We start from the raw sequence: 15,596 nt of genomic DNA on the forward strand, positions 1-15,596 counted from the left end.
TTTTCTTTTTTTTGAACTAAATGCCGTTCTTTTTAAACCTTTTATGTCATCAAAATAATAGACAGCAGAACTGTTTTCCCAACACTCATAATATATCAGGAATAATTAGAATGATTGCTCAAATTGATCAATGTGATAGACTTGGTGTGTTACATGTGACACTTGAAGCTGGAGTAATGATGCTGAAAATTCAGCTTTGCATCACAGGAAATAAATTATTTTTTTTAAAGTATATTCAAATAGAAAAACTGAAAACTATTATTTTAAGAAAAATAAATGCAGGCTTGATGAGCAGAAGAGAATTCTTTCACAAACATTAAGAAATAGTAATGTTTCCAACTTTTGGACCTGTACTGTATGTATATATATGTGTATATGTATTATTATATAATATATATATATATATATATAGATAAATATATATATATATATAGATATATATATATATAGATCATTATAGAAAATTGAAGTTGTACACTGAGTAAAAGTTATCCGTCTTTCTGCTAACATCTTTCAGAAGAGAAAAAGTTGAATCGTGTCTCTTTGGCAACACAAGTGACTGCAGCGACTCGCAGTGCCTTCACTTCCAAGTTCTGCCAGTTGACGGCAAGTCCAGCCTTCGGTTCTATCCCGCCATGAGGGTGACCCCTCCTTCAGCATTAAATCCAGAGGAAGAACCTGATCAATCTTGAGCAGCTCACCTACTGTAAAAACAGTATAAAAAAAATAAAAAATAATTGTTTCAAATGATTGAAGCTCTGCTAATTAAATCTGTTACATAAGGTCATCCCTGCTATGTAATCATCAGCTTACAATAAGAATATAAATACAGCAGAATCATGTTGAGTGAGCCTTGCTGGGTTTTTTTTTTTTTTTTAAGGTAAAACACAGGTTTAATTTTGGCCTTTTTTTCTTCTTCTGGAAGAATGGACACAACACGTCGCTTATTCCTTTCTCAGCACAGGGGAGAAAAAGGCAAAATTGTGGAGGGACGGAGAGGGTTTTGAGGTTTTTAAGGCCTTCACGGCTCCGATTGACAGATGTTTTTCTTAGTACAACATGACTGCTGTTTTTTGTTAAATGTATTCAAAAATGATTTAATCCCATGTTTTGATTAACACTCAAACATTACACATTTCAGTGTTACTTGTCTAGAAGTAGCTGGCATAAGCTTATCAAGCTTAGTCAGTTAGAATAAATCTTTTTAAAGTCACATTGTTGCCTGAACGCAAGTCACATTGTCCCCTAATCATCAAACATTTAAAATGTTTTGTATTCCCTATTCATAATCATTTGCTGCAATTTTTCTATTCAATTCCTGGGTTTCCCTCCTTCCTCGCACTCTTAGTGTAAAATGTCCACAAAGCCTTTGCATCCACTTGTGTTTGTCTGTTAGATGGTAACGGTGTTCCAGAATAACAAGCCCTCGCTGCTCACACCGTCTCTTTTGGCCGCCAGGAGAGGTCCGTCGGCTTCCTTTACTTCCCATTGCCTTTGTGGGTGTGTCTGTAAAAAGTGTGAAGGCATAGGGCTTTAAGAAAAAGAAAAAAAAGGCATCTCAAGGAATAGAAATGTTTTATTTTACATTGATGTCGTACGTATACCCAAGTTATATGAATGAATCCTAGATTATAGTGAAAGTTTCACTATTTTGAAATAAGTAAAAAAAAAATAAAAAGATACAAAAAATGCAATATTCTTAATTTTGAGATGCACCTGTATGTGTAGTGTGTACATATATTAGGGCCCCCCCCTAACAGTCCCGCACACATCATTTAATCTGTATGAATATCCGGAATTGGCCCACACCCCCTCGGGGTGTCCTTAGACCCCCGGCTGAAAATGTAGGCCGATATGTCTTGCTGATACGGAGGAATATCATTACGCGGGCATAAGTTGTCAGCCGCCCTAAGAAACATAATGATGAACAAATGTATGTCATCATAATGACTCCACCCTCCATGTCGTCCCAACCCATGAGACCGCCGTTCATCTTCGTAACACAGGTGGTTAGATATTTTAGATTTAGTCCGAGAGCTTTCATGTTCCTCCACTTGAGAATGTATGTACGGTATACTGTCCACGGTCAGAAAGGTAAAATAAAAACATCAGCAAAGTAGTCCATGTGACATCAGAGGTCCAGTTTTACCGAATTTTTTGTTGAAGACATCGCAAAATACATTTTGGTTCCAAAAAAATCAAACATACTACGGACTTTATTATCGTTCAAAAGCGTTGTCTTCTCTCACCAGTTCCCGGGTATGTCACTGTTGAGTTGCGGTTTCACCAGCACTGCAGTTTTAGTAGATATCCAGTTCCGCGAACGAATCAACTCGGATGTAACCGGATCTTCTTGAACACAGTTTCACCTAGATCGAACTGAATCGTGTTGGAAGGGTTCGCTGTTCAACAATAAGCATTAATCCACAAATAGACTTAAGCTGTTAAACTTTTTACATGGCTAGACATTCCCCTGAGTTCAAATAAACGCCAAAAGCCCGGTAGTAATTAAATTACTAAAACAGTACACATCTTGACGAACTGCTGTGAAGAGAGGATCAGTTGAAGATGGGAGAACCACGAGCCGAGCCAGATAACGAACGAAGATTGAATCGTTCTCTGAGTCAAGAACCGTTTCCTCCGGACGCCGTCCGATTCGCAGAACCGAGGAGCTGATGATATGCGCATGCGTGAGAGCACTGACACACAGCGCCGCTCTGAACCCAGAACTGGTTCTTTTGATGATTAATTTGAACGCTGTGATTCTGTGCTAATGTTATGCAGTTGCGGGCGTAAGACCAGACCAGGCTTGAATCAAGGCCGTAATCACGCCATCATGAATAGTCACTATAGTCGAGCGCAAAAAACTGATGTGAACCGGTTTTCGGCACCCGGTTTATGATCGAACTAGATCCGCGAAGAAACCGGTGCGCGAAAAGAACAGCATTCCCCATCAATGACTGGTGATCCGAAAAAGAATGCAACCGGGTTCTTGACTCGGGAACGAGTCAATCGTTCGTTCGTTTATCTGGCTCGGCTCGTGTTCATCTTCACTTCTCTCTTCACAGCAGTTCAGTTCAGTGTACTGTTTGAGTAAATTAATTACTCCGGGATATGGTTTATTTGAACTCAGACGGGAGTGTCCGCCATGTTAAAAAAGCTAACAGCTTAAGTTCATTTTGGTGGATTAATGCTTATTGTAAGATGTGAACCGTTTCAAACGATTCAGTTCGATTAGGTGAACTGGTTCAAGAGATTCCGGTTACATTGAGTTATTTCATTCGCAACCGGATATCACTAAACTGCAGTGCTGTGAACGCGCTCACAACAGACCCGGGAGAGAAGACAGCGCTGAATAAAGTCGTAGTTTTTGCTATTTTTGGACCAAAATGTATTTTCAATGTTTCAAAAAATTCTAACGGACCCTCTGATGTCACATGGACTACTTTTGAAGATGTTTTTATATTACCTTTCTGGACGTGGACAGTATACCGTACATACATTTTCAATGGAGGGACTGAAGCTCTCGGACTAAATCTAAATATCTATAACTGTGTTCCGAAGATGAACGGAGGTTCATCACGGGGTTTGGAACGACATGAGGTCGTGAGTCATTAATGACATAATTTTCATTTTTTGGGTGAACTATCCCTTTACTCACATGTGCTCAGGGTGTGCTAGCAATTAGATCATGTCAGCATTGTGGCTCATTTTCGAGGCAAAGTTTTGCCTGAATGGCGATTGTATTCACTGTTTTGGATCGCTGCATTTAAACTGAGAATGCACGTACAGCATGACGTGTTTGGTGTATGATAGAGTAAACCGTAATAGCACATGCAGCAGCAGCCTCCCCCTGGTCCTAATGCCCACTCAGTAACGAGTTTTAATTACATAGGAGGCACTTTTGGCCTACTTCTAATAAAATGAAAGCAAAATACACAACTAATATATAGACTTTCTGTTTAAATAAAGCAGTAACTGAGACCATAAAATCATGACTATGTTTTGATTTTAAGGTCAGAAGCTACATCTTACATGAAAAAAAAATCACAAACATGACACTTAAGTTAAATAATTATATATATATATATAATATATATATATATATATATTATATATATATATATATATATTATATAAATTATATATATATATATATATATATATTCATTTATGCATTCATGTGTAATATATGTTTTTTAAACAAATTATGAGCTCTAAAAGATTTTCAGAATTTTTACAACTCTTTTGCTTTGCCATTTACAAATATTAAATCATAAAATAAAATGTTAAGGTTACCACTGCATCTTTCTGAAAAAAAAAAATGCAGTGATCAATATAGTTTATTTATAGTTATTTTCAAATCTTTAGTGTACTGTCATTATAAAAGAATTGTATTATGGTTTATTTAATTCCTAAACAAATAAAATTACTGTTAAAAACTAACCAAAATTAAAAATATTTTGTATAGCGATATTGGCTATCAGCCAAAATGAGTTGAAAATTATCGCCATATAGGATATAGCGGCAAAATCCAATCTCGTGCATCCCTAGTATGTACATATATATATATATATATATATATATATATATATATATATATATATATATATATATACACATATGGGCTTATATATTATATAAATAGTTGGCTTTTTTCTGCTTAGCATGTAAAACAGTAAATTTTTAGACTGTTGAATGCAAAGTAAAAAATGAGGCTGCAAGTCACATTGTCTCCTAATCATCAAACATTTAAAATGTTTTGTATTCCCTATTCATAATTTGCTGAATTTTTTCTGTTACCTGTTTTTTTCCTCCACTCCTTAGTAAAATGTCCCAAAGCTTTGCATCCACTTGTGTTTTTCTGTTAGATGGTAAAGGTGTTCCAGAATAACAACCCTCGCTGCTCCACCGTCTTTTTGCCGCCAGGAGAGGTCCGGCTCCTTTACTTCCCATTGCCTTTATTGTGTGTCTGTAAAAGTGAAGGCATAGGGTTTTTAGACAAAAATGTGAAGCTCAAACAATAGAAATTTAACTAAAAAGCAATTAGATCTTGTAAATGTAAGAGTCGGTTTTATTCAGTTCTCTAACTGATTATTTTTTTCAGGTAATTTGGTAATAACAAATGGGTAATAAAAGATAGCTATATAACAAAGTTTAGAGGTGTTTTTTTTTTTTTTATTCCATATGACATCCGCTTTTGTTATTTATTGTTGTTAGATGCACTGCTGCCATCTTTCTAATTCTAGTATTTGCTCTCAGGATTCCCAGGACAGTTCTGATGGCATCCCCTCTGCCCCTCGCATGACTGGTAGTTTGGTGTCGGACCGAAGTCACGATGACATCGTCACACGAATGAAGAACATAGACTGTATTGAGCTGGGCCGGCACAGGTTAAAGCCGTGGTACTTCTCTCCATACCCACAGGAGCTCACAACCCTCCCCATCCTCTACCTTTGTGAATTCTGTCTTAAGTACCTCAAGAGCCTCAAGTGTCTACAGAGGCACCTGGTGAGAGCTGTTTTAGGACTTAATAAAATAATAAACACACTCCCAGCATCATATATAAGTTATCAAAAATTGGAAAATTTGTTGTTCTGTTCTTCTTTATATTTTAGATTAAAGTAGACAAAATGGGCAGGAGGCGAGACATGTTTTATGTTTTCTCATGTCCTTTATTTGTGCAGGTCAAGCTATTCTTACAGTTCAATCTGTCATGCTCTACTTGTATCTGGCGATGTGTTCATACTTTATTTAACTGATTCCATTACAGGTATAATAATTAAATTCAGTCTGAGATGATTCCAATCAGTAAAACTGCAAAAAGCTTTTTCCTATTATATAAATTCTATATTTATATAACATTAATATTTTTAAACTTGGAGATTTAATATATGTGTATATATATAGAATCAGTTTCATTGTTTTGCTGATTTCTATTTTTACTTGGCAGCTACATTCTTTTCCATTGGCAGACACCTGAGCCCAGACACATTAAAAACAATAAGCTTGAGTCTTGTAGTGTGCATTTAGCTTGAAATAATACACATGCCCACAGATAATTGTTTCCGGTTTATAACATTTACAGACAAAATGCAACCTTAGACACCCGCCAGGAAATGAGATCTATCGCAAAGGAACTATATCCTTTTTTGAAATAGATGGCAGGAAAAACAAGGTTGGTAACCTCTAGTTCATAATTGATGTTTAGAACTGACCGATCAGACAGATGCTACTGTTGTTAAATTTTTTTACTGTAGCAAATATTGGATTGTGGGGCATATGTTTGTAGAAATACATTTGACCTTTTTTTTTACCACACAGACATATTCACAAAATTTGTGTTTACTGGCCAAATGCTTCCTGGACCACAAGACACTGTACTATGACACAGATCCTTTCCTCTTCTACGTTATGACAGAGTATGACTCAAAGGGTTTCCACATAGTTGGCTACTTCTCCAAGGTAAACTACAGATCTGCTTGAATTAGTGCACTGATATTCAAACTGTTTTGCATTTTATCTAGTCCCCTTTTTTATTTGGTTTATATGTTGTTTTTTTATTCTGTGCTTTCCTTCCATTAAAGGAAAAGGAATCAACAGAAGACTATAATGTGGCCTGCATTTTGACTTTACCACCTTACCAGAGAAGAGGCTATGGCAAACTACTTATTGAGTTTAGTGAGTAAACGTACAGTTATTTGGTCTTTTCTGAGGAACATAGAATCAAAGAATGATTTAAAAAATATATATATTTATTTAGTTATTTATTTATTTATTTATTCATTTTATTTTTACAGTGGGTTCAAAATTATTGCTTGCCATCTCTGAATAATCAGTAGGTAGTATAAGCAAACCTTTTCAAATAATAAAACTTGACTGTTTGTTTTTGGTTCACATCTGCCAGGTTATGAGCTCTCGAAAGTGGAAGGAAAAACGGGTACTCCAGAGAAGCCTCTGTCTGATCTGGGTCTGCTCTCCTACCGCTCATACTGGTCTCAGACAATTCTGGAGATCCTCATGAACCTCAAATCAGAGAACGGAGAACGGCCACAGATCACAATCAAGTAGGTGTCATAACCTGATTATCCTCATTATGCCAAAAAGCAGAACCAAAAAGTGTATATGGGTGAATATATTTTTTTTCCACTGTATTTTATACATTTGAGAGGCTTGTGATCTCTTAGCAGCTTGTTTCATTCCGTCTCTGCATGGGCTTAAGCTTTTTAATTTAACATGCATTTGGGAGCACATGTTAAACTAAGTGTGCAACAGTTATGCTTTTATATTTGCATAATTTATTCAGTTTAATTTTAATCTTGCAAATTAAATAAATAGTAAGAATAAATAAATGAAAGTTAGTTTTTTTGTTATTATTATTATTATTAGTGCATTTGTATTTCATAAGTAATATTTGTCTTAATGTTGTTGTTGTGATTGTTATATTGTTAATATTTTATGCCCTTAATATTTAAACTTTTTTTTTTTAATCGGTATTGAAAAAATTATCGGATATCAGTTTTTTTTCAAGACACCGTTCCAGAATTAGAAATTCCAGTATTGTGACAACACTAGTACACCTCACCCCCAATTTTCATTACTGTAAGAAAAAATAATTGTCAGTGATATATTAAATAGTAAGCATACGTCATGGTAAGATTTGTTTTACTGCCTTTAGTTTATGCAGTTTTTAATAAAATTGTCTAGAACAGTTATGATAATCTAATGATAAACTTGTTTTTTGTTTGTTTTCTTTTCTAATAAAGAATATTATAATGAAAAACATCGCTTTCTCAATGCAAAATATTTTTTTCTTCCCATCTGATATACCCATGTGCATTTTGATTTACTCAGTGGTTTTAATCAAGTTTTTAAAAAGGTTAGCTTGTATAGTTGGTTAAGGTTTTTTTTGTTTGTTTTTTTTTTAATGTTATGGCAATTTTTGATTCTGTCAGTGAAATCAGTGAGATCACCAGTGTCAAGAAAGAGGATGTGATATCAACTCTTCAATACCTTAACCTCATCAATTATTATAAGGTAAGCGATCACTTAGGATGTTTTCAGATTTCCCAGAGTCCCATGAGTCCTTAAAAAGTTTTAAGTTCGGTTTTAGAAAATTTAAGGCCATAAAAAGTTTTACGTATCATAAATGTTATTAAAAAGGTCTTAATTATAATTTCAAGAGGTCTTACATTTGGGGTAGGGGTGTGCGATATGACAATTTTTGATCGCGGACGATTAAAATGTCTCTAAGATATGCTTTTGAAGAAATAACGTACTATCATGCTACAGCGTGCCTCCATCTCAGTACACTGTACAACACTACATAAATTCACATCAAATGTTATCTCAGCAGTATAGTTACACTCACAGGACACTACACTTATTCGCAATCGCAAAAGTACATTATTTGCATGTGCTTTAAAGCATTGCCAGTTAAACATTTAATTTGCGTGCTTTTTTTGCGTGTGCTTTTATGTGTTTGCCTATTACTGTCAAAAACACACAAGGATTACGTTTTTTCTGTGTTGGTTAGGTTTAAATTGGTAGTAAATAGTTGGGATTTAGACGGATGTATCCCTGTATATTAGATGCGTACAGGTCTTAAAGCGACATTACTAACTAAACATGCTGCCACTTGTCATTAAAGGGGTAGTTTACCCAGAAATTAAATTTCTCTCATTATTTACTCACTCATGTTGTCCCATACGTGTATAAATTTCTTTCTTTTGCTGAACGCCAAAGTAAATATTTTGAATAATGTGGGTAACCAAACAGTTGCTGGTCCACACTAACTTTCATACGGGAAAAATTTACAAAATATTATTGAAGAAACTGGGGACCAGCAACTGTTTGGTTACACACATTTTTCCACACATAAACAGCTCAGTGTTTCCCCTGCCATTATATTGGGGGGCGCCCCCCCCCAATGGCACCCCCGCCCCCCTTGAAGGTCGAGGTCATTTTAATTACATTTTCTCTATAGTGCCAGATCACACCAGAAATCATTTAAAGTTACCTTTTCGCTAGAACAGGTCTATACCTTGCTCTTTTATTACACAAACTAAATAGCCTTATGTTTTTGATCTTATTTACATGACGCATGTCAATTCGGTCTCCACGTTACATGGTCACACTCTCTGTATCACGCACAGCGGAGTACCGTCCCGATGCGCACACGCGCTCACACAAACACACTCACACACAAGTGAACACATTCAAATACACAGTATTTGTAAATATTAAGCCGCATAACGACTATTTAAATATGAATTCTGCGTGTCTCTGTGTTAATGAATGACGCAGCCGCGTGGTTTGGTACTTGTACTGAAGCGCGCGTGATGCTTACGGTGATATTAACGTCCGCCGTCTCACCATGACGACATAAATACATGAACCACATCTCCAGAGCTGCTCTGAGAGTCACTTCATGAGCAATTGACTGTTTCATTTTTTGTAAATCTATCCTCATATCATATACACACAGAAATGTAAAGGTATTCACGGCAACCCGTCAAAATAAAAGTTTGGTTAAACTTGCCCTTGCAAAATATAGATTGTTCAGTATCGGCATAATATGAATAATCATACAATATTTATTTGTTGTTTTAATTGTAATATTAAATTACATTTTTCAAATAATTACATTTTCATTACTGAAAAGATAAAATGAATGAATGTTTTATGCCTTAGAATTTCTGAGCAAAAAAATCATAAGGCTATTGTAAGAATAAATTAAACTTGTTTTTATACTTTCAAATAATTAGACATTCTAAAACAGAATTTGGTAACAATAAAACAAGGTTGGAAAACATTTAATAGGGCCCTTAACATGTAATTTAAAAAAAAAAACTTTTAATAAATTGATGTTAAATTGTTTGAGCTTCATTATATTAATTCAGTAGACATGCCTTTAAGAAAATGCTACTGCTAAATACACCTGCTGTACCTGAAAAATGTAGCACTCTTTGTTTTATTTTTATATTTTGTGTATTTGTAACGTGTAGCCTATCTTTGTTCTTTTAATAACAGATAAAATAATGACAATGATTTCTATCTTCGCACACTTTGGCCTAAATGTCTGCTATTCTTTTTTTATTTGTTTACCTTGTAAGGCTTTTTTTTAAAATGGGGAAATTCATTTGGCTGTACTGCTCAGACAACTTGCAAAATAGTAGAAACCAACATGACAAAGAATCGTGATAAAATCGTGGATCGTAATATTTCTTAAAAAAAAATGTGATATGATTGTGATATGATATTTTCCGTATCACCCACCCCTAATTTGGGGATGGAAAAACAGGAATCATGATGATTGATTAATGTGGTTATTAAACTTAAGGATATGGCTTCAATAAATTAATATGAGCTCTGCACATTTCAAAGTCTGTTGCATGGTTAACAGACTTTCAGTTTCAGAGCAGTTCACAATCAATGAATAGTGTACATGTATGACAAGCAATTTCTTATGATCTACTGTTAATGAATTATACTGTATGCTGTTCTGACATTGAAACAAGCCATTCACATGATTTGTACAAATCCCAATAATTTTGTTTGTGTGTGTGTGTGGTTATATGAATGTATGTCTGAAGGCCACTGAATGTCTTTAATGGCATTTTCTTGGTATTTTACCATTTTATAATGTCTAAATTAGTGTTTATAAGTAAAGTGCAGCTTTATATATATTACGGGTGGGCGATATAGCGATAGACACAATTAACCAGTAGAAATCTGTCAACCGGTAGTGATGTTTGACTATAGTCTCTATTGCAGTTACAAGCCCACGTGATGTTACTGTGGTAAGTGGTCACAAAAATGTAACATTTGCATACGCTTCTAAGCATTGTGGTTTTAAAGCAAGTGATTTTAGGCCATGGAAACACAATTGGCAATGAAAGAGAACTCATTTTGCTATATGTGCACGCTGTCAAAGACTGTTTCTGAGTGCTGTCAGAGAGACCTACACATGTGAAGGTGGCAATAATAGAGTAATTAGTTTTTTATTCTTATTTAATCGCTGACTTTTTTCAGGTCTTCAGTGTGCTTAAGGTTTTTATTTATTTTTTATTAAATTTTTTTAATTTAGGCTAGTATTTTTTGTGATATTGACACTGGTGACAAAAATTCTGAAATTTGTATGGTATCAAATTTTTTTATTTAAAGACCTTAGGGCTGGGCGATTTTCCCGATTTTATCGATTAATTCAAATTTATTGTTTTGCCACAATTTTATTTTTTAGAAATCGAGGAATCGCAATTTTGAATATAAATATTACCAAATGTTAGAATTAGACACTTTGACAATATGCCGTGATAACAGTAAAGAGAAAAGAACGATCCAACCGCATGTTGGTGCAAGTGATTAAACGCTCGCATGTGACGCGGTCTGTGAAGGACCATAAATTTAGCACTATTTCTAAACTTTTTAAATGTAGCGTCATTCACACAGCGCTTTTGTTTTGACAAAGATGTGACGCAGGCAGTGGATAAGTAAAACATGCTAGAAGATGGGGGTGAATGTCTTTTAACTTGAGCGCAGTGTTTTTAGAATGGCGTTTCATGCATGAGACACTGCAAGAGACACTAGAACAACAGTCAAACACATCCGTTTACACAGAAAAAGCAATGCAAAAGCAGCACGGTCGAATAAAAAACCTGTAAAGAACTGCTGCTGTTGTATTTAAAGAACATTTATAGTTAATAAAAGTCTACTGGTGTTATACCTTCAGTCATTTTCAATTTGAATTACCTTGACTTTTGAGATTTTCTAAAATAATTTTCCTCATTATTTCTGAACACACAATATGCATAAGACAAGTTTGTACAATATGTAGTTGTAGTTTTTGCATCTTTTCTGCAAAGATATTTAACAAGTGATTTGTTTAACATTTATATCACGTTGGCAACTTCATGTGTGCGTCACTTGGAATAGAATTTTCTTTAACTAGAGGATTAATAAAGAAAAAATAACTTGAATCATGTTGTAGTTACATTTTCAAGTTGACTAGTTAAAAATCGTAAAAAAAAAAATAGAGAATCGGTGAAACATTCTGGAAAAATCAACATTTTTTGCAAAATCGCCCCCCAGCCCTAAAAGACCTTATTTAAAAAAAAAAAAAAACTATATTGTTACTGTGAAATAAAACTACTCATAACAAGATATAAGAATTTGGTCATATCGCCCACCCCTAGTATATATACTATATTTATGTTGCTTCGTAAATGCCACCTACTGGCAGAGAATGAATTTTCATTTTCATTTAAAAAAGTAATCTAGTAATCAACCCATATTTTAACACAGCGTAACGATGTTGTAAATTTTAACTGGTGGTTTGACGAGAAGCTGATTATCATTATCATCAAAAATTGTTTATTTTAAATAATGGTTTAAATGCTGACGTGTTTATAAAACATTTTGTTTGTTTTTGTCCTCACTCATATAGTACTACTTTTATTTGTGCAGGACTTTAAAAATGTCTTAAATTTGGACTTAAATTTGATTTTTAAAATGCCCCATTATGGATTTTTTTTTAAATTATCTTTCATGCAGTGTGTAACACTGATCTAAGTGAATGAAAACATCATGCAAAGTTTGAAATCTAAAAGTGCACCATGTATAAAGTTATTGTCTTTCAAAGGAAAGAGTCTACTCCGAGTCATGAAAATTAGTCATTTTTTAAATGAATCTTAAGCTGTTTCAAGTTGACGTCAACATGAAACATTAGCATATTTATGCCTTCCCACTTGTTGCGCATGCAGACCTGGGAAAACTTGAACCTCCCCTCCCTCAAACACCGTAGCGGATTCCTGTGGAGAAGATGCTGTGCGCTGCACTGTGAGGGTAAATCCATTTGGGTACAGTTAGGGTATGTCGAAAAACTCCCAACTCATTTTCTCTTCCAACTTCAAAATCATCCCACATCGCTGCAGAAGCACTGAACCAGTGTTTGCAAAGTGAATGTGCAAGGAGGGTCAAACACCCTTAAAAAAAATAAAATAAAAATAAAAAATTTAAACCAATGATGTGAATGATTTTGAAGTTGGAGGAGAAAAGTGTTGGGAGTTTTTAGACATACCCTGACTTGAACCGCTGTAACAGACAGAGTGCGCATGCGCCTCACAGAGCTAGACAATATGAGCATGTGTGGTTAAAAAGTATACAAATATTTTTTTTTTAAGAAAATGACCGACCGTTTCATTAGATAAGTTACTTATTCCTCAGCTGGGATCGTGTAGAGCCCTTTGAAGCTGCATTGAAACTGCATTTTTAACCTTTAATCCGTTGAGCACCACTGACGTCCACTATATGGAGAAAAATACTGGAATGTTTTCCTCAAAAACCTTAAATTCTTTGCTACTGAAGAAAGAGAGACATGAACATCTTGGATGACATGGGGATGAATAAATTATCCAGAAATTTTTATTCTGAAAGTGGAGTTAGTCTTTTAAAAACTGTTGCGGCTGTGTAGCATGGTCACCATGATTTTGCCAAGTAAGACATGTTCCTGGATCAACATCTTTTGTTGATCCTGGATCAACATAACAGTCCAAAAATAAAGACTTAACCCAATCCCTACCCCTAAACCTAACCCTACCCATAATTTATTCCTAAAATTAGTGTGGAACGATATCTGATTAACAAGGGAGTAGAAGCACCTAATCATAAGCCTAAAATGGATATTTCCTGAAAAGTTATCCCTCAATTCTGATTGGTTGATAGGAATGTTGTTCCAGGATCAACAAGGAAATTGATCCAAGAACATGTTGTACTTGGTGAAATCATGTTCACCACTGTAGCATGCAAAATATGTATTTAGTTGTGTGTGTTGTGTTCACTCAGCGCAGCTTGTCGGTCTCCATCTAACTGGCTAACAGCAATATCTGTTCGCTCGCAATTGTCTAGAAATGTGTTGATGAATAGTGAATGTTTGGCGTTGTTATTACTTGGAATTCTGATGAAATATAGAGCAACACGTTGGTGTACAAACAGCAGTGCTTTATCAATACGATTCTGCATTAGGCTAACGCATATACCATGGCTGTTGGGGTGTTTACCACCGAGCTGAGGGCTAAGTAATGGTGATGGGTGTTCTGTTAGTGACATGCACTGCACGCAGTAGACCAGTCACAACAGACTAGGTCATCAGACTAATCACTGCAGTTTAGCGTCACGCAAAGGAGGGGTTTGTAAAAATGAATCGTTGAGCGAACCGTTTTGGGATCACTGAGCAAAAAAGGAAAAAATAAATGCATATTATAAGACAATGAAAGTGTTTTTTCACCTTGCATGCATGTCAACCTGTTGTGGGGGACTCCCAAAAGCTAAATATTAACCTTTCATAACCCATAATAGGGGCATTTTAAAACTTTGCAGATTCCTTTATTTAGTGTAGTATGTCAATTGGTGTTTTCGCTTAAAAATTGAGCTGGGTTTGTTCATCTCCCTGCAGGGTCAGTATATCCTCAACTTATCAGAGGACATAGTGGAAGGTCATGAACGGGCCATGCAGAAGCGTCACCTCCGTATTGACCCCAAATGTTTGCATTTTACTCCTAAAGACTGGAGCAAGAGGGGCAAGTGGTGAAGACCGTAAGAGGACTGCTGGCATGCAGCTGATGTGCCAAATGCCCTGCTCACAAAGGAATTCAGTTCAAGACCCTGTAACTGTTCCATATACAGACTTAACTTGAAAATGAGTTTGTAAAAGAAGACAGAGACAGTTTAATATTGTTAAAGATTCCACAGTACACATCTGCATGTTATGTGACCTAATCTTACAAATTTCATAATTCTGTGAAATTCATGTCAGTCTGTTACTTGTTAAATGTCTTTTTCAATGGAAAATTCTCTCCCACCATTTCAACAAATCATCATGAATATGAATATTCGTTTGCATTGTTAAACTCTTCTCGACTTTGCTGCATTGCTGGATACGCCTACATCATGTCACCAATGATCACTGCCACTTGTGTTGCTGGAAATCGCCAGCTCTTCAGTGAAAATGAATTGAATCGTGTCACACCTTGTCCCTCTGTGTTGCTGAATTGGTCCTTACAATGTCATTGTGTTGTACATAACATAGACTTAAAATAAATGTCTTTTCTACACTGGTATTGCATGGGTCTAGGGTCAAATTCAAAGGAATATATTTGAATACCTCTACAGTTATTTCTTTTTTTTTTTTTAACTGAATGTTAACCAGCAAAACACTGTCTGCAAAATATTGTCATCTTTTAGGTAAATAAACAATTGAAAATCTTGTGTATTGTTAGCAATTAAATTTTTAATAGCTTTAAAGATTTTTCTATATTATAAAATATAGATCATAAAAAAGATCATTCCTATTATTTTACAGTTGGTTTAACCCTCTGGTGCTGTTTACGTTTTGAATACTATTTGACTTAATTGGGATGGTATAAAACTTTGATGTTTGTGGATCTTGCTATCTGATTATCTCATTTTGGATATGATTTTTTTTTTTTTTTTTTTTTTTTTTTTTATAAAGGCAAAATGGTCCTTAAAAAGGTCACACCTGACTGGTTCATAATTACAAAATAGTGCCATAGGAAATAAATCATTCATGATGAAGGAAA

General features: G+C 35.0%; 1 protein-coding gene across 1 annotated transcript; it reads left to right on the forward strand.

Annotated features, from left to right (window-relative positions):
* The first annotated feature begins 1,404 nt into the window (after nucleotides 1–1,404).
* On the forward strand, nucleotides 1,405–15,264 carry LOC122135946 (histone acetyltransferase KAT5). The gene is made up of 9 exons (XM_042717204.1): nucleotides 1,405–1,463; nucleotides 4,872–4,934; nucleotides 5,263–5,511; nucleotides 6,089–6,178; nucleotides 6,325–6,465; nucleotides 6,588–6,681; nucleotides 6,908–7,067; nucleotides 7,956–8,037; nucleotides 14,453–15,264. The coding sequence occupies exons 2-9, from the start codon at nucleotides 4,872–4,874 to the stop codon at nucleotides 14,585–14,587; spliced, it is 1,014 nt and encodes a 337-aa protein (XP_042573138.1). The 5' UTR covers nucleotides 1,405–1,463; the 3' UTR covers nucleotides 14,588–15,264.
* The last annotated feature ends 332 nt before the right edge of the window (nucleotides 15,265–15,596 follow it).

The sequence above is a fragment of the Cyprinus carpio genome, chromosome A3 (assembly GCF_018340385.1).
Source record: "Cyprinus carpio isolate SPL01 chromosome A3, ASM1834038v1, whole genome shotgun sequence".
Classification (NCBI taxonomy): Eukaryota; Metazoa; Chordata; class Actinopteri; order Cypriniformes; family Cyprinidae; genus Cyprinus; species Cyprinus carpio.